Source organism: Myotis daubentonii, chromosome 10, assembly GCF_963259705.1.
Source record: "Myotis daubentonii chromosome 10, mMyoDau2.1, whole genome shotgun sequence".
Taxonomy (NCBI): domain Eukaryota; kingdom Metazoa; phylum Chordata; class Mammalia; order Chiroptera; family Vespertilionidae; genus Myotis; species Myotis daubentonii.
In genome coordinates, this window is record NC_081849.1 from 49,423,273 (window position 1) to 49,449,005 (window position 25,733).

The 25,733-nt window shown below is 39.3% G+C and overlaps 1 protein-coding gene across 14 annotated transcripts in view; it reads left to right on the forward strand.

Annotated features, from left to right (window-relative positions):
• PPP1R9A (protein phosphatase 1 regulatory subunit 9A) overlaps window positions 1-25,733 on the forward strand; it is a 260,733-nt gene that overhangs the window by 223,158 nt on the left and 11,842 nt on the right. For 5 of the 14 annotated variants that reach the window (XM_059712351.1, XM_059712355.1, XM_059712357.1 and 2 more), the window contains 4 exons: window positions 5,543-5,700; window positions 6,210-6,510; window positions 16,827-16,914; window positions 17,012-17,095. In XM_059712351.1, coding sequence (XP_059568334.1) covers window positions 5,543-5,700; window positions 6,210-6,510; window positions 16,827-16,914; window positions 17,012-17,095 — 631 coding nt within the window. The remainder of the gene's footprint in view (window positions 1-5,542; window positions 5,701-6,209; window positions 6,511-16,826; window positions 16,915-17,011; window positions 17,096-25,733) is intronic. The other 9 variants (XM_059712360.1, XM_059712362.1, XM_059712363.1 and 6 more) reach the window with 4 other exon arrangements.

Here is a 25,733-nt window from a genome sequence, read left to right on the forward strand (position 1 = left end):
ACAACCAAAAAAAAAAAAAAATGATTTGCAGAATGTTATGTACAGTTCATGACCATGTGTATAAAGTGAAAAAGCAAGTAAAATTAATCATTATATTCTTTAGGGATATTTTTGTGGAAAAAAACAGAGGCTACAACTAGAAATGGAGCATAGAGGGCTTCAAAAATGCTAATTTTACTTTTTAGGCTTGATAGTAGGTACATAAGCATCCTTCTTTTTTAAAAAAAATCCTTTTTCTATGACTTCCACATATGGTCTACATATTTTACTACATAAAATACTTTTTAAATGCTTTATTGTTGAAAGTATTACATATGTCCCCCTTTTCCCACCAGTGACCCCTGACTATATAAAATATTTTAAAATAGAAAAATGTAATGAGCATGATTGAAAGATAAGAATGAGGAAAACCACAAAAGGTGTTTTTTGGGGGGTTTTTTGGCTTCAAATATTTAAGATTTAGTAAGAGCAACAACAAAAAAAGGCCAGCACTAAGCAGACATTTGCATCGCTGAAGTTCCTGAGGTAATTGGGCTCCTCCAAGGAATCGTTTTCTGCCGAGGCCAGAACCGGGCCCTTGTCCTTTTGCCTTTCCCTGAGCCCATGGTGGCAGTGGTTCTTTTCAGATACCTGTGGCTATGAGGCTGGCCAGACACCTACCACTGCATCTGATTTCTTTCCTGATGGAGTCATTTTTAGCATTGGAACCCAGCATTTTAAAATAACGTTCAAGGCATGGTTAAAGCCAGGCTGCATTAAAGGCAAAGTCATTAAAAGGAAAGGGAGGACGCTTGCACTATAATATCAGGAGTGTCTTATACAACGAACAGCGCTAGATACAGAGCAATGAGGTGATTATTCCATGTCATCCTATTGTTTAGTTCTAAATTGGGGTGGAGGAGAATTCTGGAGTAGATCCAAACTCACTTTATTCTGAATTCAGATACAAGTTCTCAGTAAACTTGCACAATTTTCATTTTTTTTCCAGAACTAATTATTTTCAATAGCTCTAAATTCCAGATAAATAATTTTGGCCATGAGATATTACTGAATTGTACTAATTAATGGGTGAACACTCCCAGTAAATCACTATGGAAAATTTTAATGAACAAACCAAATGAACGAGAAGTCAATATTTACTGGTTGTTTTCTGGCAAACCATTAAAGCCAAATTCTGTCCTCTCACTCAAAAAACTAACCACCTGAAGTGCCTGTCAAGTTTTGTGCAAGTTTTACATCTATCTTTGTATAAGCCATAAAGACCCTTGTCTGCAACTTGCTTTAGTCACTTAAGAATATCTTGCTAACCTTTTCATTATCAATAAATAAAGACATTTACGGAGTGATTATTATGTACCAGTCATTCTTCTAAGCATTTATATACCTTTTTATGCCTTTAGTCCTCATAAAATGCAAGTATTATTGTGATATGTTATTATCATGCCAGTTTTGCAATTGAGGATTCTGAAGGACAGAGTTTAGGTCTATTACTCAGTTGAGTGGCAGAGCCACTGTTCCGGGTTCTATGCAAGGAAGACTAACTCCAGGGCTACTCCCTAGGTAACTGTTTTGCACTGCCCCCGTGCAATACATAAGCCTGCCTCTGAATGCTGTGTGTATGAACCCAAAGCCCCATGGGCCCACCTTTTATGAATTTGCAGATAGCGTTCAAGTTTAAAAATGCCACCAAGTGTCTCATTATGCTCAGAATTTCTGTTGATAATAGCACAAGCCAGGCAGCGTGATGGTCTAAGGTCTGACTGTTTTTGAGGAGAATAATGCACATAAGAATGCGGAGCAGACCCTATTGTCATGCTGCTCCATTCCCCTACTTCCCCGCCACCGTCTGTGTCTGATCCGTGGGCAGCATTCCATTTACGTCAAAAATAACGTCAATCTGGTGAAAAAAGCTGAATGACTCAGAGCATTACTTTAGGGAGCAGATCTCTGTGAAATATGATATATAGCATCCTAATTTCACAGAACATTTTTCATAACAGTTGCTAAAATCATATTCAAATGCATTAAATTACTCTGGAGGATCCAATTCAAAGCAATAAGAGGACTATTCTTAAGATGCAGGTATTTTGAAGCGGAGTCCAAGCCACTCAAAACTGCTCTATCATCAGCTACTTCGTATCTTTTCTGTGTCTGTCTCTCTATGTGTATTGATTCACTCGAGTCCGCTCTTCTTTTGTATTTTAGTTGAATTTGAGTCTGAAAAAGGCTATTTTAAAGACTGGAGGGTCTGAAAGAAAGAATAGAGAAGAAAGGGGAAAGAAAAATAAAAATTCCCTCTAATTTTTAGGGACAACAGAGCAAGGTGCCCTGGAGAGAAGCAGCAGAGGAGGAACCCAGAGCCTTGGCTTCCTAAGAGCAATGTTGTGCTATTGATTACTATCTCTGTAGAGAATGAATGGCAGTGAGTGAGCATGGCCATTTGAGCCCTTACATTTAGTAGCACACAGCTTAAATCATTAAGCCAGTCAGATTTCTCCTGCCACATCACCATCCACAAAATTTTGACAGATAGTTGTTGTTTTTTTTCTTTAAGAATTTTATTTCTTGGATAAAGATAAAGCCAAATGAAATCCCTACTTTTTTTTTCTTCTGGCACTATATACTTCTGGGAATTTGCAAAGTTAGCCCTGGACATGTATTTTTGTTTGAAACATAAAGTAAGACTAAAAAGAGGATTTGAAGAAGGCAGATTACCTGTGAAGTTTACTTTCAGACTTGAGAGAGACCTTCTCGGAGGATAAGCTTCTGAAACTGAACTCTATGCAGTCTCTTCTACAGACTAACTGTGCATTACAGTTAGTAGAGAAGTTACTAACCTTTGAGCCTTAGTTTTCCTGAGAAAGACGGGTGGGCTAGAATCTTTTGAATTATAATATTCTGATTCTTATATGACATGCTAGAAAAGATAGCTTATAGTGGTCGGACAGATCACTTCTAGTACCCAGAAGCATAAGTCCTATACACATTTCCTACTATTTCTCTCATCTCCTGTAATACTCCTAAGGGGGGTGAGGGTGGTTACTTGTGATGTCTCCTGGGCAACATTCCTTCCAAGTTCTTTCTGGTATAAGAGCTGTTGAAGTGAATGTTATCAGATACATTCCATTTTTACAGTTTTCGTACTTTAAAACTTTTTTTTTTATCGATTGGAACATAAATGACTGATTTGTAATCCATGAATCACTACTATAGAGTGGCCCCGAGTTCTTTGTTTCTAGACACTCAAAAATTGTTTATTGGGTACCATGCTTTTGGCCATTTGGATCATGGATTTAGGCAGTGCTTTTCAGATTCCAGCTGACTTCATCTTTAAAAGCTGTAGTTCCATGTGTGACCTCCAGTGGGTTGAACCGAGTCAGTGCTAGCGGATACTAAAGCAGATGTACCAGATTGCCATTTGGCGATTGACTGACACCAGGACCTGGCAAATCACTGAATAGTAATGGAGTCAGAAGTCCCAGAATAAATTATCTATAGTCTAAACCAGTGGTTCTCAACCTTCTGGCCCTTTAAATAGAGTTCTTCATGTTGTGACCCAACCATAAAATTATTTTCATTGCTACTTCATAACTGTAATGTTGCTACTGTTATGAATCGTAATGTAAATATATGATATGCAGGATGGTCTTAGGCGACCCCTGTGAAAGGGTCGTTCGACCGCCAAAGGGGTCACGACCCACAGGTTGAGAACCACTGGTCTAAACCCTGCTAATAAGTAGTTCTCCTGTTCCCTCACTCTGTTGTTCAGTACCTAGTGATGGAGTTGAGTGCTATGCTGGGTCCACTGGGGCCAGGATTCTATTGCAAGAGGAGCCATATTTACAAAAGTAGAATGACCTTCCTCCTTAGGTCTTTTTGTCACCAAGTAGCCAAAGCTGTTACTAAACCAACCAAATAAGAAATCGTCTGAGAAATCATTTTTCCTACAGTTTTCAATGTCTTCCCTTTTTAATGCTCTCTTAACACCTATGTGAAAGGTTAATGGTAATGTTTCTTACATAGCCTGTTGGAGAAGTTAATTTCCCAGAAGTGAATTTCCAGTCACACCAAATGTGATTTTACAATGGCAAATACTAGACTCTAATGCCATTAAAATCTTACTCTGTATCTTGTTCAACACTAACTAAATTGGAGAGTAGTAGCCTGGGAGTCCAAAAGCTAGAATGGTCGTGGCAGCTCATCAGCTAGCTATGTAGATGACCGCAAGTTACTCAAGTTCTCTGAGCTCAGGGGAGGGAAAACATACTTGGCTGCTTTGTCTCTTGGAGCTGTTGTGAGGACACATGAGATGGTGTATGTGATAGGACTTCGTGTCAAAGAACATAAAATCCAAATATGAATCAGATAAGCATGTATGACAGTATATCTGGTTATATTATTGCTTTCATCTATTTGGTGTTTCCACGTTTTATATGTAAACAAGAGCTTGTAAGGTTGATTCTTCCCCAGTTATAAAAATTGATAAATTCTTAATGGGCAGCTGCAAGTTTAGATTTTATTGGAAGGAGGAAATGAAAGTAATAAAGGAGATTTCTTTCCTCCATTGACAAGTAAAAACATAAAGAGACGACTAATAAAATATTTAGCTGTCCTTTATATAGAACTGAATGGTCTGACTTTTCTGTATATTCACTTTTCTTTCAAATATGGGAAATGAAAAGTCAAAATCTTCTTTAAATATTGTCATTCAATAGATGTATCTCCTAGGGAAAAATGTGTTAAAATCATATGCCAGTTGCTAACTTCCATACATAAGAGAGGTACGACCTGAGGTGCTTACTTGTTTTGGTTTTGTAATATAATATATTCAGAGTACACCTTTATCTTTATTATGATAAGGAATTTCCTGGGGTACTGCTACTGTGAGAAATTGTTTTATTCTATTAATATCAGTACTTATTTTTTGCGACTCCATTATTTGCTTTATTTTAATAATTTAAACCCAGAAGTACTTAATTATTAATTTCTTGAACAGCATGATTTCATTTAATGACTGCCACTCTGAAAAGGTAAAAGGAAAAAGATAAAAGCCTAAGTAAATTTTGCTAAAGAAAATTTACACCGATGCTCATCTTTTATTACCTGTACTTGACGTGACACCTGACCTGCTTAGGTTTTTGTCCTTAGTTTCTAAGATCGCCCAACTTTCATAGACCTTCCCCCTTATATATTGTTCATCAAACACTCCAGCATGCAGACACATAAATAAGTAAATGCAAATCAGTGCTTCTTATAATTATGTTTTAGGAAGGTTTTATGCTTTTTGGATGTTAGATTTTTGTTGTTGCCTTGGTCACCTTTAGTGTTGGTTTTTCTCCCTAAGTCTTTGTACACTTCTCCTAGATCTCCCTTTTTTTAAATATATATTTTTTGTTACCTGTGGGATATTATACAGGCCATCATGGTTTCCTGCCTGGTGTTACTGATAACCGTAAGATTTTGTTATCAGTGTCTGTGGTCTCTTTATCAATCCTCTCCGAAAGTTTCTCTCCCTGATTATTTTGCAATGGTCTTTTCTTAGACTTGAATGAAGCAGTCCCAGAGACAGAGCGCCTGGATTCGAAAGCCCTGAAAACCCGAGCCCAGCTGTCCGTGAAGAACCGACGCCAGAGGCCCTCTAGGACAAGGCTTTATGATAGTGTCAGTTCAACAGATGGGGAGGACAGCCTAGAGCGAAAGGTGAGCGCCCTTGACCGTTTCCTGATTACAGTGTTGGGCTCTATCCTTGTTCCTACAGCTTATTGATTTTTCTGCAACCAGTTTCTATGGCCTCATTTGAAATAGCTGGAATAGTTCACTTTTTTTTTTTTGGTCTCCAAAATCCTTATTCAACTCAATACATTGTTGTAATTCAAATTCTTTCTATACTCATTCAGTAAACTAACCAAGAGTATTATCCACATTGTCATATTTCATGATGGTGTTTTTGATATTCAGCAGTTGGTTCTACCTAGTAGGAAATAATGAATGTACAAATTATTGTTCCTATATGTCTTAGGTGTCTGTGTTAGTTACAATGGTAATATGGTGAGTCTTTGTGAACTATGGAGTCTCATTTGTAAACCAACAAACAAAATTGGTTTTCATGGGGATTCACTAATAATAAGGTCGATCTGATTTCAAAGTAAGTATTACATGGAACCGATGCTCAGTGGCATAACCTCCTTTATAATCTCTTATATTGACAGCCTTCAAACAGTTTCTGTAACCACATGCATATTACCAAATCACTTCTGCCCAAGGGTTTGCGAACTTCTTCTCCAGAATCAGATTCTGGTGCTCCATCCCTCACTTCCGAGGCTGTCAGTGTGCCCTTCTCCAAGTCTGACCAGATAACTGAATCTCAAGGACCCCTGCACCCAGAAAGGGAGCCTTCCTCCTGTACTTGGGGAGACTCTTCACTCTCCTCTCCTTCAAAATCTGATCACGATATGGAAGAATCTCCTTGCCATCATCAAACCACCACCAGGAAAATAGCACAAGAAAAAGGTACTGTCAATTTGTTTTATTTCATTTTGTCTAATTAACACCTTGATTTCTGTAATATAAAAATAACTTTTTTTCTCATAATCCTAAGTTCTTTGTCTTCTCACAGCTAATAATTAATATTGCTTTTTTATGTTATGGAATAAGAGAACATTCCTCTTCCATTTATTTATGTTTATCTTTTTCTAACTAGTTAGTATTTTTATTTCTTTAGTTCTCCACAAGTTTACTAATGAAGGATGTTATTCAGGATGCCTTCTAGAGATTTTGTGGAATAGCAGCCAAGTTTCAATAAACACTAACATAGTCATATGGAAAAAATACATATGTATATATATGGATATACATATCCTATCTAATAAAAGAGAAACATGGTAGTTAGCGTATGACCGCTACCCTTCCCATTGGCTAATCAGCGAGATATGCAAATTAACTGCCAGCCAAGATGGCAGCCAGCAGACAGGCAGCTTGAAACTAACATGAGGCTTGCTTGCTTCAGTGACGGAGGACTCCAACGTTCCCCGCCTGCTCCTGCAGGCCTCTGAGCCTGCAGTCTGAAACATTGTAACAAATATAGAAGATAAACAAAACCCCAGAAACCAGCTTTCAGTGAGCCGGGATCTCAGAGCTGGAGTTGATACAGTGTCTCGATTATAGAACCCAGCAGAGGCCTCAGACTGGAGCCAGAGCTAAAGCTGGCCCAGAATAAAAACAAAAAAGAAAAAAAGGAGCAGTTGGGAGCTTCAGTCACCCGCGAGCCTGAAAACAGCCCTCAGCCCCTCACCCAGACTGGCCAGGCACCCCAGTGGGGACCCCCACCCTGAAGGGTGTATGACTAGCTGCAAACAGCCATCATCCCCTCATCCAGGCTGGCCAGGCACCCCAGTGGGGACCCCCACCCTGGTCCAGGACACCCTTCAGGGCAAACCAGCCAGCCCCACCCATGCACCAGGCCTCTATCCTATATAGTAAAAGGGTAATATGCCTCCCAGCACCAGGATCAGTGGAGCCGCGAGGCCTCCCAGCACCAGGATCAGCGTGACGGGGCAGCGCCCAAACCCCCTGATTGCCCTGCGGCTCTGTGTATGACAGGGGGCGGAGCCACAACCTCCCTATCCACCCTGCTCTGTTCGTGACAGGGGAAGGCGCCCCAACCTTCTGATCAGCTCTGCTCTGTGCGTGACAGGGGGGAGCTCCCGAACCCCCTGATCGCCCTGCGGCTCTGTGTGTGACAGGGTGTGGCGCCCCAACCCCCTGATCGCCCTGCGGCTCTGTGTGTGACAGGGTGCGGTGCCGCAACCCCCTGATCGTCCTGCGGCTCTGTGTGTGACAGGGTGAGGCGCCCCAACCCCCCCAACCCCCCCACGGGCCCTGCTCTGCGTGTGATGGGGTAGAGCCATAACCTCCCCATCAGCCCTGCCCTGAGTGTGACAGTGGCGGCGCCCCAACCCCCTGATCGGCCCTGCTCTGTGGGTGATAGAGGGAGGCGCCCCAACCCCCTGATCCGCCCTGCTCTGTGTGTGACAGGGGGCTGTGCCCCAACTCCCTTATCGGCCCTACTCTGTGAGTGACACGGGGGAGCTCCTCAACCCCCTGATGGGCCTGCTCTGTGCGTGACAGGGGGGAGCTCGCCAACCCCCTGATGGGCCCTGCTCTGTGCGTGACAGGGGGGAGCTCCCCAACCCCCCTGATGGGCCCTGCTCTGTGCGTGACAGGGGGGAGCTCCCCAACCCCCTGATCAACCCTGCTCTGTGCGTGAAGGGGGAGCGTGACAGGGGGCAGCGCCCCAACCCCCTGATCAGCCCTGCTCTGTGCGTGACAGGGGGTGGTGCCGCAACCTCCCCATCAACCCTGCCTTGAGTGTGACAGGGGGTGGTTCCCCCACCCCCCAATTGGCCCTACCCTGAGCATGACTGAGGGTAGCATCGCAACCTCCCAATCCGCCCTGCTCTGTGCATGACAGGGGGTGGCGCCCCAACTCCCCAATCGGCCCTGCTCTGAGCCTGACCAGGGGCTGCACCTAGTGATTGGGCCTGCCCTCTGCCACCCGGGAGCAGGCCTAAGCCAGCAGGTCATTATCTCCCGAGGGGTCCCAGACTGTGAGAGGGCACAGGCCAGGCTGAGGGACCCCCCTTCCCCTCCGAGTGCACAAATTTTTGTGCACCGGGCCTCTAGTATATATATAAAGATGAAAGTGATATAACCTATTAGTTTGGTTTTTATTCAGAAGAAATTTTCACAATAATGATTTATATTGCAAATGTGGTAGAAAGCTCTGATAAAGGTAATGCAGGGAGATTAGTGAATTAATTTTTATAAGAGGCTTCTAGAATTAACACCAGAATTTCAAAGTAGTGTCAGTACACTTTTGTCTTTTTAATAGTATGTTTTAATTTATAGAAGTAACAAATTCTTGTGTAAACAAGTTAAATGATGTATAGATTAAAAAAAAAAAGAATAGATTCATGCTCTTCCTACCACATCTGACATGTTCCTTTGAAGTAACCAAGTATATTGGGTTATATAGTAACCCTTGAATGATGTGAGACTAGGAGTGCTGACCCTCACACAGTTGAAAATCCACATAGAACTTTTGACTTCTCAAAAACTTAACTACATTTGTCCCTTGCTATCCATGAAGATTGGTTCCAGGATTCCCCACAGATACTCTAAGTTGTGAATGCTCAAATCTCATATAAAATGGTATAGAATAAGGCATACAGTTGGCCTTCCATATCCATATTTTCCCAACTGCAGATCAAAAATACTGTTTTTAATCCATGGTTGGTTGAATCCACGGATGCAAAACCTGAAGATACAGAGGGCTGACTGTATATTTGTTGAAAAAAATCTGTGTATGGGAGGACCCATGCAGTTCAAACCCATGTTGTTCAAGAGTCAACTGTATTACCTTTCACATCTGAAAAAGAAATGATATAAAATAAATATGTAAAAATCAACACCTTCATAAGTATAAGGGTGAAGTGTCTGCAATTTACTTTGAAATGCAATTAAAAATTAATGGATTAAAAAATGAATGGATTAATAGATGATTAGAGGGGTGGTTATAGGATAAGGAAAATGTAGCAAAATGGAAGTTATAGAAACTAGGGGGTGGATATATGTTTGTTCAATGTAAAATTCTTTTGTCATTTAAAAAATTGAATAGCAAAAAAGAAATCTCATTTCTCTCCATACTTATCTGGAGATTCAGTACAACAGACATTTTGTGGAACTTGACAGGCTGATTCTAAATTTATAGGAAGAAAAAGAGGTCAAAGTACCTGAAACTCTTGAAGAAGACTGAAGTGGAGGGCCTTGCTTACCTGATACCTGGAATTATTTAATTCTGCATTTTGTTTATATGGAGGTATCGAAATAAAAAACAAAATAAAGAGCTTAGAAGCAGGTTTCATATACACATACATTTTATGACAGTTGCATGTGTAGATGGGTAGAGAAAGAATTGTTTTTAATAAATTGTTCTTGGAAATTTGGTTATCCATATTTTTAAAAATTATAATATACATATACCATTTAGAAGTTTCATTCAAGGATGATTCAATACTTAATTAGATAATACAAAACTATAAAACTTTAAAAAGTATATAGGAGAACATTTTGTGACTTTAGGATAGGGAAGGTTTTCTTAAACAAGATGTAAAAAGCATACATCATAAGGAAAAGATGGGTAAAGTAAAACGAGAAAGTCCTATTTCTCAAAAGACACAATAAAGAATCCCTAAAACTTGAGAGAAGATATTTACTCCCCATGTAATTTACAAAGGATTAGTGTCCAGATTGTGTAAATAACTCCTATAAAGCCCTAAAAAAAAAAAAGACAAATAATCCAGGAGGAAAATGTATAACGTCCTGAACAGGCACTTCCTAGAAAATGAAAATCAAATGCCCATAATATTTATAAAAAGCTGTTAAACCCCATTAGTAATCAGAAAAGTATGAAATACACCAAATGAGATACTATTTTATACCTACCAGATTGCCAAAAATATTATAATCTGATATTACCAGATGCTTGTGAATATGTGAGACAACCATAAATCAGATATTTGCTGGTGGAAGTGTAAATTGGTACAAGCTCTTTAGAAACCATTTGGCATTACCTAGTAAATTTGAAAATGTGCCTACCCAGCAAATCTTTACCTATTTATATATCCAAAAGAAATCCTGCACTTGTCTGCTAAGAATCATGTACAGGAATATCCATAGCAGTCCTGTTATGTAATAGTAAAACCTGAGAACAACCAAAAACTGATAATCACTAGAATAATCACCAGTAAAAAAAGATAAATGAGTTGTAGTATATCCCTGTAATGAACAAACCACACTGAAACATTACAACAGGGTGAATCTCTAGAAAAAGACATTGAAAAGCAAGTTACAAGTAAATACAGACTAATATATGTGATTCTTGATATAGAGTTAAACAAAACTAGCAGATTACTTAGAGATACAAACACAATATTGAAGTTATGAATGGGTATGACAAAGCTAGTTACATGGGGAGAATGTCAGGGAGTAGAAATAAGGAAGTACATACAGGACTTCATATGTATACACTGCAGTGGAAGTGGGATGACAAATGAAATGGAGGTTTTGTTTTATTGTTTTTTCTTTAAAATCTGCAACTATCATATAAATAGTCTTGATTTCAGTAGATAAAAAACATAAAAAGGACCACATATACAAAGTTAATCAATAGACTTTAATATACAAATAGCTTCAAATAATTTTTCTTAAAGCAAAAAATATGCTAAGGAAATAAACTGTCCGTTCATTGAAGAGAAAATCTGCATTATGTATAAAATGTAAAAAGATGATGGAGAAATTGTCATTTAAATTAGATACCATCAAATTGCCAAAACCTTTCAAGAGTCCCACCAACCAGTGCCAGCAGTGATATGAGACACACTCCTACATTGCAGTTATGATTGCAAATCACTGCATTTTTTAAAAGTCCTTACTCATTTATCTGTACCAGATCCAAAATTTAATCTTTCTATAATTTGTGGTGAACATAGAAATACAGTTGATGGTGGGAGCTCACTCTGTTTTGTAACTGTTGGTAAGCATCATAGCTTTACTTCTGATATTTCTCCTGGTTTCCCTTCCTGAGCTTATCAGTTGCTGGAATTATCTTCCATAGACTGGTCCTAAGCACAGCTCTTCTAGAAGTTTTGAGATAAAAATTAAATACTTAGGGAGGACAAAATGCTAGTGGAGGCAAAATAAAATATGTCCAGCCCACTAATTCATCAAAAGTGGTTGTCAGGTTGTTGAAGGACTTGCAGTGTAATTTGGCCTGCTTCCACAAGGATGAAAACCTTCAAAAACTCTCATCAAGTCGGTGTTTTGAGAGCCAAGACTCTAGGCCTTAGTGTTCTAAGTCTGGAAACTCAATAATGCACCGAGATTTAATCAAGTTCAGAGGGACTGATTCATACTGTTCAACTTAGAAAGAACCAGAATACTAATTGTTTTATTTACTTTGGGAGGTACAACTGATATAATAACCAACATCATTCATGTGTTTTGTACTCTCCTGGTTGTTAGATTCATAAATCAGAATGAGCAAAAAATTAAAGTTACCTGGACGTGTGTACGGAATATTCTCATTAGACTGGCTGACTGATCAATGCTCGTTTCACTGCAGCATCGCCAATCCTATAGCTCTTTCATGTCCCTCAGGGACTCTCCCTACCTAGTTCCCAAGATGGACCTCAGTATCATTAAAACATTAGGGAAATTCCGTGCTTCCAATTTTGTGACATTTCAAGCTCCAATACAATATAGATTCACAGAGTAGGATCTAGCTTTGTTGTTCTCAAAACCCAATTTGGAGAATAGCACTGTGTAAAATCCTGGAGTTCCTTGCTCTATGAGACTAATTCACTATGCAGACCTAGGCAGCACAGAGGTGAAATATGGTTAACTTGATTTCCCTCTGTGTGTTTATATACGTGGTTCTTACAAGTCATTGGCTCCTCACTAAATGAACTAGAATGGGGTTTAGCAGTACTCACAAGTACAAACTAGACTTCACGTTTACATTCTTACCTACCATTCTAGGAAATTTCTAGTCCTTCTTCAGAGCCCAGCTTAAACCTCACCTCCTTTCATGGCTCCCTTTCCATTCCCAGACGGAGGGAATTATTCTCTCCTCTATGATCCCATAGAAGTTTTCAGTTACTTCTGCTTCTATCCCTTTGTGTATGATAAGTGATCTAGTTGTCAAGTGTGAGACAAAGTTTTCTCATTCATCATGTTCATCTTTGTATTCTTAGTCCCCCCAAAAAGTAAGGCATATAATTGATGCATACTAAGTGTCTTGGATGAATTAAGTATGTCTCTGCAGAAACCAATGCAGGTCTTCTAGAACAGAGGTCATCACACCAAATCCAGCCTCCACCTGCCCTTATAAAGTCTTCTGGGTACCACACTCAGTTTGGTTCTCTCTGCTTTCATGCACAAGAGCAGAGTTGAGTAGTTGTCACAGAGATAAGAGCCCACAAACATAAATTTTTTTTGCAGAGAAAGCTTGCTGACCCCTGGTCTAGACATATATTACCTTCCACTGAACATTGTCAGATAAACTCTGAAAGTGTCTTAGTCATTGTTTACCCTTTATCTAGATTTTTAAAACAGTAATATACTACTGCTTTTGGTCTGTCAGTTTACTATAAAGTTAATGATTAAGTTATAGCTATATTGGATTGCTATCCTGAGGATAACTCACTGGTATGATTGAACACCTAATTGAAGTGAAGGATTTCTAACTCAAGTTAATACTGCATTCACAAGTCATCATTTTGTTGTCATATTTGTGGGATCTTAAGGGAAACTAAGATTAAAAAAGCCCCATTGTAATTGGCTAAATGGTAAACGTTTAACCCCATTTGAGTTAAAATTAGAGAAGGTAAAAGACTATTTCTAGAGATTTATAAAACAAGTTATATGATAATAGGAGGCATGAATATATTGTCCTCATGCCTATTCTTTGAGTAACCTAAAACTGAACTGCTGGTCTCTAGACTTATATAGCAATGGACCTTTATTCAGACAAGGTTAAGTAGAGTAAATTAAACACTATCAGTTTTCTACTGGTGATATCTAGAGATTACTATTCTAATTTTACATGTAACTATTAGCACATTGCCTGACACAGGACATGCCTTCAGAAATATTTGTTGAATTAATGTCCTGGCAAGTATATCAATTTTCAGGATTCATTTACTATTAATATATTGCATTAGGCCTTTTTATATAATTGCTCAGAAGAGGGCAAGATTATATCCAGCTGAGGTTGGCAAATAGGATGTTAAAAAAACATAGAGTAACCACTGAAAAAGCAGAAAAGGTAGGTAAGGAAGGCAGGTCCAGCAGGGAGAGATGGCATTGCCAGAGACAGGCACAAGTAAGCTGAATTTAAAGGAATGGGGCTGCCCCAGGCTGCCTGAAGCAGTTTGTTTATGTGTGTTAAGAGTGGTTGCACATATAATTGCACAGTAGGTTGAGTCTACAATTGTAGAATTTAAACACCTTAGGTATTTTGCCTTACTGGGAAACCATAAGATGTTTGAGCAGAGGAGTAAGAATGAAAATACACTAGGTATGGGAAAGATGAGTTAGGAGAGACTCTGAGGGGATCTCCTCTAAGGAGGAGCAGTGAAGATGCAAGAACCTTTGACACAGACGTTGACTAGATAAAGGGCAGTGGTTCTCAACCTTCCTAATGCTGCGACCCTTTAATACAGTTCCTCATGCTGTGGTGACCCCCAACCATAAAAATTATTTTCGTTGCTACTTCATAACTGTAATTTTGCTACTGTTATGAATCGTGATGTAAATATCTGATGTGCAGGATGTATTTTCATTGTTACAAATTGAACATAATGAAAGCATAGTGATTAATCACAAAAACAATATGTAATCATATATGTGTTTTCCGATGGTCTTAGGTGACCCCTGTGAAAGGGTCGTTTGACACCCAAAGTGGTCGCGACCCACAGGTTGAGAACCCCTAATATAGGGGGAAGGAAGTGAGGAGGTCAAAACTGATCATAGGTTTCTAGCCTCAGAAAATATGATCTTGTCATTAATATAAAATAGGAAATCAGAAATATTATGGGGGAAAGATGATCAACTCATTTTATAATAGAGGAGGTTGTACACTCAGGAGAGGAGCCAGGCTTTGGAGGTAATCAAGAGTCTTTTGCCCTGAGATTGAGGAGAATGAAGTCCATAAAAGCCTTAGTATTTAGCTGTCAGGAGTTCTTTCAGTGCCTTTGGAAATGAGGACCAGGTCAGCAGTCTTCTAATTGCTCATGAAGGTAGTATTGGAGAGATTTCAAAAAGCCTAATAGAATTTTACATAACGCTACATAAACAAACAAAAAATGTCACATTTCTATTTTTCTCCTGAAATCTAACGATCCAATGTTGGTTTTTATGTAGACTAGAAGTTCTGATGTCCATTAAAAGGTACTTGATTGATTTAAAATGGGAAAGTGCATTGTTACTTAATCTTGCCTCTTCAGTTTTTTGAAGGCATTCACACAAGTGTTCCTTGGAACACACTTTGGCAAATGTGTGAGATAATGATGTGAGGTTGCCTAGCAGCAGGCTCTGTGATGGGTACAATCAGGCTTTTAGTCCCAAGAGGTCCAGTAACTGCAACTCTAATAGGTCACAGAGTGCATCCAAGTGCATTGTCTCATCTGGTCCTCTCACCATCTCAGCTACCTCTAATTCAGAAAATAATAGGCAGTCTCCTTTTTAACTTTGCACAGTCCTAGCCATTAAGAGTTACTTTAAGATTGACGTGGAAGGATCCAACACTTTCTTTTCTCTGGTTTCTCTTCAGAGAATTGAAATCCTGCTTTTTTTTTTTTTTAATGTCCATTAGCAAAATCATCTCAGAAGGTATCTGTGCCATGTCCATGGATTTTCTTTGTGTGTCTGTGTCACATCTGTGGCTGATTAATTCAGTTACCCAAAGAGTAACAATGTAAATACTCATAATATTTTAGATTAGAAGTGGGTTTGGATGTGGATATATTTCTGACTCTTGTATTTTATTATGTACATTTCAAGGAATTAATTGTAATCTGAGTGTCACTAACTAAGAATATGGAAATCTCATTGAGAAGAACCCTTAGAGTGTTTGTTAATATCCTGTGCTTCTTTAGAGCTTTGAACATAGACTCCTAAATGAGAACTGTGTGTTTTGTAAGGATGCATGTTAAGAAATTTCTCCTGAAATAAACAAAATAAACCTGCATGGTTAATTGAACACTTTCTTAGGAGGACAGGACTATTCTCTCTGCACTCCATGCCAGGAAGTTGCTGGAAATTATTTAATTTTAAAGAGATAGAGATAGACAGCAATAATTAGGGAGGAGTAGTTTCACACTCTAATATGCATCAATATTAAAACACCCTTTGCTAATCATCTCAGATAGCTGGATATGCTGAAAGATAATACCAAACAGCATCCTTTGCTAAATGGTTCCAGGTAGAGCCTTAGGAGTTTTCCACCTTGTCCAAAGTGGAATAAGTTGCACCAGTAGAATCTAACTCCATTCGCAGAGTCTCTCCACTGATTGGTTTTTGGCATTATTTCCAGGGTGCCCATCCCCAGCAGCTGCTACCATTTGGAGTGCCAGCTTAACTCAAGGGCAAAGATCATTCAGCTCCAGACACTGAGGAGCATTTGGCATCTTCGCCATCACAGGAGGCCAACCAAGTTATGCTCCAACCCAACTTCAAAGAGAGACCTTTCAAAGATATCAGTGTCCTAGAGCTGAGTCCCTGCTCTAGAAAGCCTTCCCCATGTTCTGCCTTCCTCTGTCCCAGGACTGGCCACAGGCCATTAGGCCGGAAGGGAAAGCTCTGCCCATCACTTCCTCCCTAAATTTCTCTGACTCTCAGGGGTGGCTTTCTGTGCTGACCTGAGAGATAAGAGGGCTGGAACAAAAGGAAAGTTATGTTGGTCCCTGCTGTTAATGTAAAAGGTGACTTGATAGTGCTGATTCCTCCTTATTTTATTCATTTCAATATTTTTGAAGCTAAAGCTCTTTGTGATGAGTATCGGGCCTTGATCTATCAGGATATCTTCTAGCTTTACTGAATGTTCCTCAGCATAGCTAGGTTTCTTATATCTTTTTTAAAAAGGCATCCATTATTTTCTTTTATAGTTATAAATTTAGTCAGTTCTCTTAAAGAGATGCACTTACTTTTGACTCATAGCTTTAAAAATAATAATAACTAGTCTTTCTTTACATATGTATATATTCTAGATGGTGCCAAAGGTCCCAAATCACTAAGGGCATCCAGTTCGTTGGTGGTACAAGGAGGGAAAATTAAGCGGAAGTTTGTGGATCTGGGGTAAGCACTTCATGATGTGAAAGGCAAGCCCTCTGTAAAAGAAGGATTAAAGGAGAACATGTCAGCTTTCCCTTTCTGAATGTGTCTGCCTTTATAGGGCACCGTTGCGAAGGAACTCCAACAAGGGAAAGAAATGGAAAGAAAAAGAAGCCAATAGGTTTTCTCCGAGTAGCAGGTATGGGTGAGTGATTGAGGACACAGATCCATCTTTATAACTAAACTCCCTGGCCCCCTTCCCTTGTTCACCAAAATCAGTTGTCAGTGTCTTCAATATACCTACAGTGAGATGAAAGAAAAATTTCACAATTTATATGTCTTACTCCAATTAAAGCCTACACTGGGCCCTGGGAGAGCCATTGCCTTAATTGCAGAATTTTGATCTCATGAACAGTTTCACCAAATATTTATCTAAGCACAGCATAATGATGCCTATGTGATATTAAGTACCTATTGGCTTTCAAGACTGTTCAATCCCCAAGCATGTAAGAATGATGACCGTCTCCTGCTGGACTCAGCTATTCGTTGGTAGCCCCTGTCAACTATGGGTACTGCTCCATAAAGACTTTCCTTTAGAGAAGTGGGCTTTATGCAGCATGTTTTCAAGTTTTCTTCTGAGATAACTTCATTTAAACTCCGCTTTGTAGAGAGAGATAGTAAAGCATAGAGCTCTGAAGTTTGACTGCCTGGGTTTGAATCAGAGCTCTCACCTTTTAAATCTTGGACAAGTTATTTAGCCTATGTGTCTCCATTTTCCCATGTGTGAACGGGGGTGATAACAGTATCTACCTTATAACATTAGTGTAAGGGTTAAGAATTTATTCATCTGTATAAATTCCAGATGAAAACATTTAAAATGCTATCTGGCACATAGAAGGTATTATAAAAATAATAATAAAGATAACAATTTGCTGCTATTATTATTGTTTGCAAGTTACAGAGAAGTTTTACACTTATCATTTGGTTCTTACAATAGATCTGGAGGGCTGATAATAACACCATACTTTACTGATGAAGGCTTCACCTCTATATAATTGAATTGATTACCCCAGGACTATGCAATAGGCCAGTGATGGCGAACCTATGACACGCGTGTCAGAGGTGACACGCGAACTCATTTTTTTGGTTGATTTTTCTTTGTTAAATGGCATTTAAATATATAAAATAAATATCAAAAATATAAATCTTTGTTTTACTATGGTTTCAAATATCAAAAAATTTCTATATGTGACATGGCACCAGAGTTAAGTTAGGGTTTTTCAAAATGCTGACACGCTGAGCTCAAAAGGTTCGCCATCACTGCAGTAGGCAATTGATGTCAATTAGCTGGGGCTTGTGTCTCCTGTCTAGATGTCTTTCCAATACTTCCTGTCCTCTTCAAGTACTTACTTATGTAATGGTTAGTTTTTTAAAAATCGCAGTTTATATTCAATATTATTTTATATTAGTTTCAGGTATTACAGCATAGTGGTTAGACGATCAGATACTTTCAAAGTGGTCCCCTCGCTGGCACCATACTTAGTTATTACAATATTGACTATGTTCCCTAAGCTGTGCTTTCACCCCCATGGCTATTCTGTAACTACAATTTGTACTTCTCAATCCCTTCACCTTTTTCACCCAGCCCCACAAGTCTGACACCTGTCATTCTGTTCTGTGTCTATGAGTCTGTTTCTGTTGTGTTTGTTCTTTTATTGTGCTTCTTAGATTCCAAATATAAGTGAAATCATATCATATTTGTCTTTCTCTGACTGACTTATATTTCCTTATGAAATTTGGGAATCATCTCAAAAGCATAGAGTAAGAAAGATACAGGCAAAATGCTAAGAATAAAGCACTGTAAAATCATTTGGGGACCCCTTACCCATTTCATAGGTTGTCCTCTGCTGTTTCCTTGTTTTCTTTTTCTTTTTACTGGTATACCATGTGGTGAGAAGTTGTACCTTCTCCCTGAGATTACAGAAGAATTGGGAGGGGGGTAACAAGAGAGAGTGCCAAATTAATTATTTTTGTTAGTTGGTTTTCCTTTATGCTGTAAAATGGAGAAAGGGTAGAAAGTTTTGTGTGTATTGAGGACAGCAATCTCAGTTAAAATAAGACCATAATGCAACTCAAAAGAGATTTAACTGTGTGATTTTGGAGTGAGAAATATAAAAGTCTACTTTGTGCCTTAAAGTTAAGAATAGAAAACTATCAAATATGCTTAGAGGAAATAAAAGAAACAAGTAATGAAACTGTTTAAGAGACAGAAGCCAAGATACAGAATGGGAGAGAAGCTCAGACACCTCTGAGTTTCTCCCTTTCTTCTCTGGGCCTCTGAGGCAGTCACTCCCTCTCACTTTTGAGGCTAAAAGGGGCAGAACCACAGGCATTCAGCAGGCATGCAAAGGTTCTACTGAATGTGAAGGCAGTAGCCAGAGTATTACCACTTTGTATAAATTCCAGATGAAAAGCAAGCACATCTGGATTCTGTTGGTGAGTGCTCACCTTACTCTAGGGCAGGCAAAACCTTGGGTGGCTGATGGCAGATTGTCATGTGCACACTGCCTCATCAGCTTTTGAACCAGCCAGACTTCCCCCTTGGCTTCCTGGCCAGCTCTACAACTTTAAAACACTAGCTCTGGTGTCTCTGCTTTAGTCACAGGTGGTTCTACATGTACCAACGCTATAGAATAGCTTTAAATTAGGATCATCATTTTCAAATTATTTGTAATTATAGTAGAATTCTGACAACTGAAAGGAATTCATGTAATGGAAATAGTAGAATAGGGAAGGAGAGAGACCTTTTCTATTTCAAAAAGGTAATTTTTTGAGCTATCACAGTAATTTGGTTAACACTAATCAAATCCAATGACAGCCTTTGTTCTTCTATGTAGATTGATAATGGGTCCGGAACCTTACAAAACATACTCCAGAAAGGACAATTACTGCCAGGTGGGAGTTTAGAGCAGCTGAGCTAGGCTGGTTTCCCGGGTCCCTGGAGGTAGGTGGGTGATGAGGACCATTAGCCACAAGATCGCACAGCAGCTGCAGGGAACTGGGAATAAATGCATCACCCCAGTGAGGCTTTCTCAGAAAGAGCAGTCTAACGCATGGATTGAGTTTGTAATCTTATCTCCTGGGTGTTTCTTCCAGTTCTCATAAGGTCATTCTGAGGCCATTAGACATTATCTAAGTTATAATCTGAGGCTATTAGACATTAAAAAGTTAAGATACTTGCTAAAACCAATTTGGTCTTGGTTTTAGTTTTTTCCTTCCCTGAGAGTAAAAAATTCACTTTATTGTATTTCCTGTGGAGACTTAATGATTCAAACACATGGCCCACATGAAACAAATAGATGAGGTTAAAATAATCCTATATAATAAAAGGCTAACATGTAAACTGACCGGTTGCGATGACACGCACTAACCACCAGGGGGCAGACGCTCAATGCAGGAGCTGCCCCCTGGTGGTCAGTGCACTCCCACAGGGGGAACACAGCTGGCGAGTGCAGTGGCAGTGGCGAGAGCCTCTCCCGCCTCCACGGCAGCACTAATGATGTCCAATTGCTCCCTGCAGGCCTAAGCTGTCAGTCGGACACCCCCCAAGGGCTCCCAGACTGTGAGCGGGCACAGGCCAGGCTGAGGGACACCCCCCTGAGTGCACAAATTTCATGCATCGTGCCTCTAGTAGTAAATAAACAGACAAACCCTACAAAGAAATATGGTTTGGTTTTATCCTTTTCAAATATGTGCTCAGTGAACATTCTGATTTAAAAACAGGTAACATAGCAGAGAAAAAAGCAGGAAACATTTAATTGTCAGAGCTTCCTCTTACCCTGAAGCAGCAGTTGCCAACCTTTGGAGCTGGTGGGAGAACCTCTAAATTTAGTCCCTGAATGGAAAGCCCTGTGAGCAGATCTGTGTATCTCAGGACTAGGTTAGAGAGTGGCACATGGGAAAATGACAGGGAAGGGAGAGGGCACTTCTCTGGGGAAGTGAGTCTTCATTTACCTGAAGTGTGAACAATGGAAAAAAAACACACCACTGAGTATTCAAGTATTCACCCAAGTATTCATCCTGACTCTGCCATAGGTAAGTCTCTGAATTCCTTGGACCTTGGTTTCCTACAAAAAATAAGTGAGGTGGACTAGAAGAACCTGGTCCCCAACCACCCATCCATCTCCATCTGCATTACCCAGTATGGTAGCCTCTGGTCAGATGTGGCCATTGAGCACTTGAAATGTGGCTAGTCTATATTGAAATGTGTTATCAGAGAAAATGGATGCTAGATTTCAAAGACTTAGTATAAGAAAAAAGAATGTTAAATATCTTCTTAAAAATTTTATACTAAGTAGATATTGAAATAATACTTTGAATATTTTGGGTTAAATAACATTATAAAATAATTTTATCTTAAGAAGTTTTTTTCATGTGGGTGCTAGAGAAAAATTCTTTAATCCTCATCCAAGGCTATGTTTTTATTGATTTCTTTTTTTAGAGAGAGAAAGGGAGAGAGAGAGAGAGAGAGAGAAAGAAAGAAAGAGGGAGAGAGAGAGAAGCATGGTTCAGTTGCCTCCCATAAGCACCCTGGCCAGGGATTGTACCTACAGCCTAGGTATGTGCCCCGATTTACCTTGTATTCAAAGTTAAAACCAACCCCCCAAAATCACCATGGAGTGTTTACCTTAGCAATTTATTTTTGGGGTCCTAGCCCCAGGATAATCTGGTTCCAAGATGTATATAAATGAGTTAATTGTTCTATGGAGCTGTAAACTATAAACCATTTAAATGCCAGGAAACTTACTTCCCCACCTCATCGCCCACCCCCAAATGACATTTTAGCATTCCAGTTCCTAACAATAAAATAATCAGAAATATAGCTATGATTTGATTCAATGACAGTGAGCCATTAGTGTACAAGCTGTGAAGGAAGTACAGAGCACATACCTAGAAATTCTTTTCAGATCCATTAAGAATTCATATCCACTGATCTTGATTTTCATGGGGATTATGAAGGATGAATATAGAGTTAGTACTTAGCCCATAACCTGCCCTGAGGGTAAAAAATGTTAAGAAAGAAAAGAGGAAGGAAAGGAAAGGAGGGAAGGAAGAATTTTATCTTATTCGTAATACATTTCTCCACCAAGTGAAACAGGCTGTAAGAGTGATCAATAATAGAATAACTGTTACCAAAACTCCTGTGCTCCTTTTGTAGACTCAATAGTTCAATTTATCCGGAAGGAAATTGGCATTTATTTTAGAAAGCATGTCTGGAAAGCTGATAGGTCTATGAGTTTAAAGTAGTGGAGAGTTTACTTTTTTAAATGAACATTCCCTACTCAAGATCCAAGCAAATGGAAGCATGCCTGTTCAGCTCTTTGTGGATACTGGCAAACACACAGAGGTTACATCAGTGTATGGAGGGAGTTTTAGAATCGAGGATACACAAATAAATGAGGGGGGCAGGATACAGCCTCAGCGGGGCACAGCCAGACCTCCTGGAGAATTGGAAAATATTCTTCAGAATACCTCAGAACCGGTGGTTTACAGCTGTGAGGACGTGGCCATCTCCTTAGAAGTGCGCTTGCATTCTTTCTGTGTGACTTTTCCTCTTGCCTTCCATTATCTTCATTGTCTAAGAAAGCCTCTGGATATCACCAAGGCTGAGCTTCCCTCACCACCTCCATCACACCCCCATTGTGGCCTCCAGGCCTGCCTTCAGCGCTGGGTGTCCAAGTGCACCTGGAATTATCAGTCTTGGATATTTTCCTGGCAGCGAGAATTTTATGGCAGCGTTTAGATGTGGTCTTCAGATTTTGTTTGAAATGTTGCCTGGCCAGGGTTTGAACTACCAAAAGTCCTTTCCAAATAAGTCATTAGAATGACAAAAATTAGGTACCAATAATCTTGTTTCTTGCAAAAAAAAAAAAAAAGTGGTAGTGGTTGTTCTAAAAGGGTTGTTACAAAGGCAGTCCACTTGGGAATAGGAAGATAGTTTAGCTGTCATTGATAATGGCCTATTTATAACTTAAAACAGTATCCATGTATCAAAGCACTACAATGCTTTATTTAAATTGTGGATGGAACACCTAAAGAATTTCCCATGTCACTTTGATTGATTCAGAAATTTATAACCAAAGGAGAAAAATAAATCATCAGGTCCAGTTTATTTCAGATATGCCTACTTAGAAGAGTGTGAGGCTACTGAGAAAATATTTTTATTTTAGAGCTTTCTCAGCATTTTTTAATGGAATGTAGGGCCTGAGCTAAAAGATAAACCTCAGAAGTTAAATTATGGATAGACAGAGAGAGCCAGCTCCCCAATGTGTGGTTCCATTTTTAAGGAATGCGGATGGGAGAGGGGGCTGAGACTTCTCGATGGAGACATTCCCAAGCTTGTAAAGCCTGAGATGACTTGTTTTATCTCCCCCAGGACTTATATTTCTTTCCAAAGGCTGAGAGAACCCAAGATCCTTCCCAAGTTGAATTTGTTTACATTGAGGAGATAGGATTTCTCTCCTCCTCTCAGGGCAAGGCAGGGACCGCTGGCCCTCTCCTATATAACCGTACAGATTGATATTTTTTACATTTCTCACCTACAGTGTAGAGTAGACCAACTTTAAGACATCTGGTTCTCATTATGGAGAGAGAAAATTATGGTATGGGGAACCAGTGCAATAATTTTATGTAAGTATGTAATAACCTATTCTGTTCCAAAAGCCTCATATTTGCATTCAGGATAATATTAATAAATATAGATATTAAAATTTTTAAGAGTCAGCTCAGATATGTGTTAAAGTAGATTCCAGATCAACTCCTCCCTTCTGTTCTCACAATTCTAATTCAGTAAGTCTGGGTGTCCAAGGATCTGCATTTGAACAGCTGCCCCAGTGATTCTTAGCGGACTGGTCCATGACCCAGGAGCAGAAAGCACTTCCACAGAAGACCAATCTGCCTCTGCTTGCATGCGTTTTCAGTTATTGTACTCCTCTCCTCCATCGTTTCATAAGAAGTAGGTGGGTTTAAGGATACAACATTTTTTTTAAACTTTAAGATGAAATTGAAGGTTGGCACCTCTCTGGTCAGTCTTTCTGTTATCCTTGCAGATTCCTTTGTGATTTTATTGTAGTCGTCGTTGTTGTTGTCATTTTAAGAAAAACACCATTTAGCCCTGGCCAGTGTTGCTTAGTTGGTTGGGCATCCTCCCGTGCACTGAAAGGTTGCCAGTTCAAGTCCTGGTCAGGGCACATTCCAGGTTTTGGTCTCCATCCCTGGTAGGGGGCATGCAGGAGGCAGCCAGTGGATGTTTTGCTGTCATATCAATGTTTCTCTCTCCCTCTTTCCCTCCCACTCTCTCTAAAAATCAATAAAACATAAAAAGTGAATGGCTCCCATTCACTAAGAAAAAGAAAAGAAAAAGAAATACACCATTTAAATCATCCTCTTTTCTGGAATCTTTAGTGTGGCCAACAGTTTTTCACCCCCAATCTATGATGTTAGTATTCTTCCAAAACTTCACTGATTTTTCATTCTCTTTAATTATCATTCTTACAATCGCTTTACATTTATACATTGCTTTACAGTTTATAAGATGGTTTTACATTTGTCCCATTTGATTCTCACAATAATCTTTGGAAGTGAGCAGGAATTGTTAGGAGTTATACTATTCAGGTAAATTTGAAACATGTCATATTTCAAAATATTTGAAATGAGATGTGAGAAGATTGAAATTCAGTATCCATGTCAGACATTAGCTATCTAGCTAAGGTGTTGAGTCACTTTTAAATGAAAGAGAATCTCTTTGTTGTCATCACATCAACTGCTAACAAATTGTAGGCACTGCCTCAAGTATCATTTGGACATTTTGAGGGTGACCTCTTCCAAGATGCAGATACTACTGCCCATTCCTGCCTCAGTTCCTAAGAATTATTTTTCTCTAATGCAAGATATTAAGAAAAACATGTTTCAAACTGTGTTCTCAAATGCCTTTGAATGTTAAACAGTAAGCATAGACCATTATAGTTTTCAAAGCACTTTTTACACATACTGTCTCATTTAATTCTTAACCACCTGTGATACACATAAAACATCCCCCTTTTATAGGTAAGGGAATAGAGGCTGAGCAAAGGCCCATGGTCCTATGTTCCGAAGGTGGCAGACCCTGGCCTCCAAGCAGAGTATTAAGACTTCAGGTCTGGTGCTCCTTCTATGAAAAGGCACGAAGATTATGATGAAAAACCAACCAAGTGTATGTTCTGCTTAAAGTATCCTGAGCCCTGAAATTTCCAAGTTATTTAAGTACATCATTTTCTAAAGTTGAGACCCTTGGGAATCTGAGTTGAGAGGAGGCCAGGAAAGAATGCTCATCAGTAGCTAAAGTCACCAGCAGTGAGGCACTGATGTGGGTCTCCAATTAGGGGATGCTGTGATGACTAACCTCAGAGCAGCTCCTGCACGACAAGCTCCTCCCGGATGGTAATTCATCCACATACACAGGCACTGGCAAAAGTAAGTGTATGGTTGTGAGTACGTGAAACACGGCTTATTCTTGCATTCCTATGTATTAATTGTTGTGTTATTTTCCATACAAATAACTGCAGACCTAACTTTTTGCCCATCCCTGTATTTATTATTAGGTATATTTCATAAAAATTTATCACGGACATAGCAGTACAAAACGTCTGTCATTACAGAATCCATTTAGACGAGAAAAAAAACAAAAACAAAACAAAACAAAACAAAGAACAACAACCCATAATGATTAGGCTTAATGTTCCAGTCAAAAGTGAAAGAAAGAAGTATCTGTTGTGTAGGACAATTTCTCAAATTGTTACTTCGAA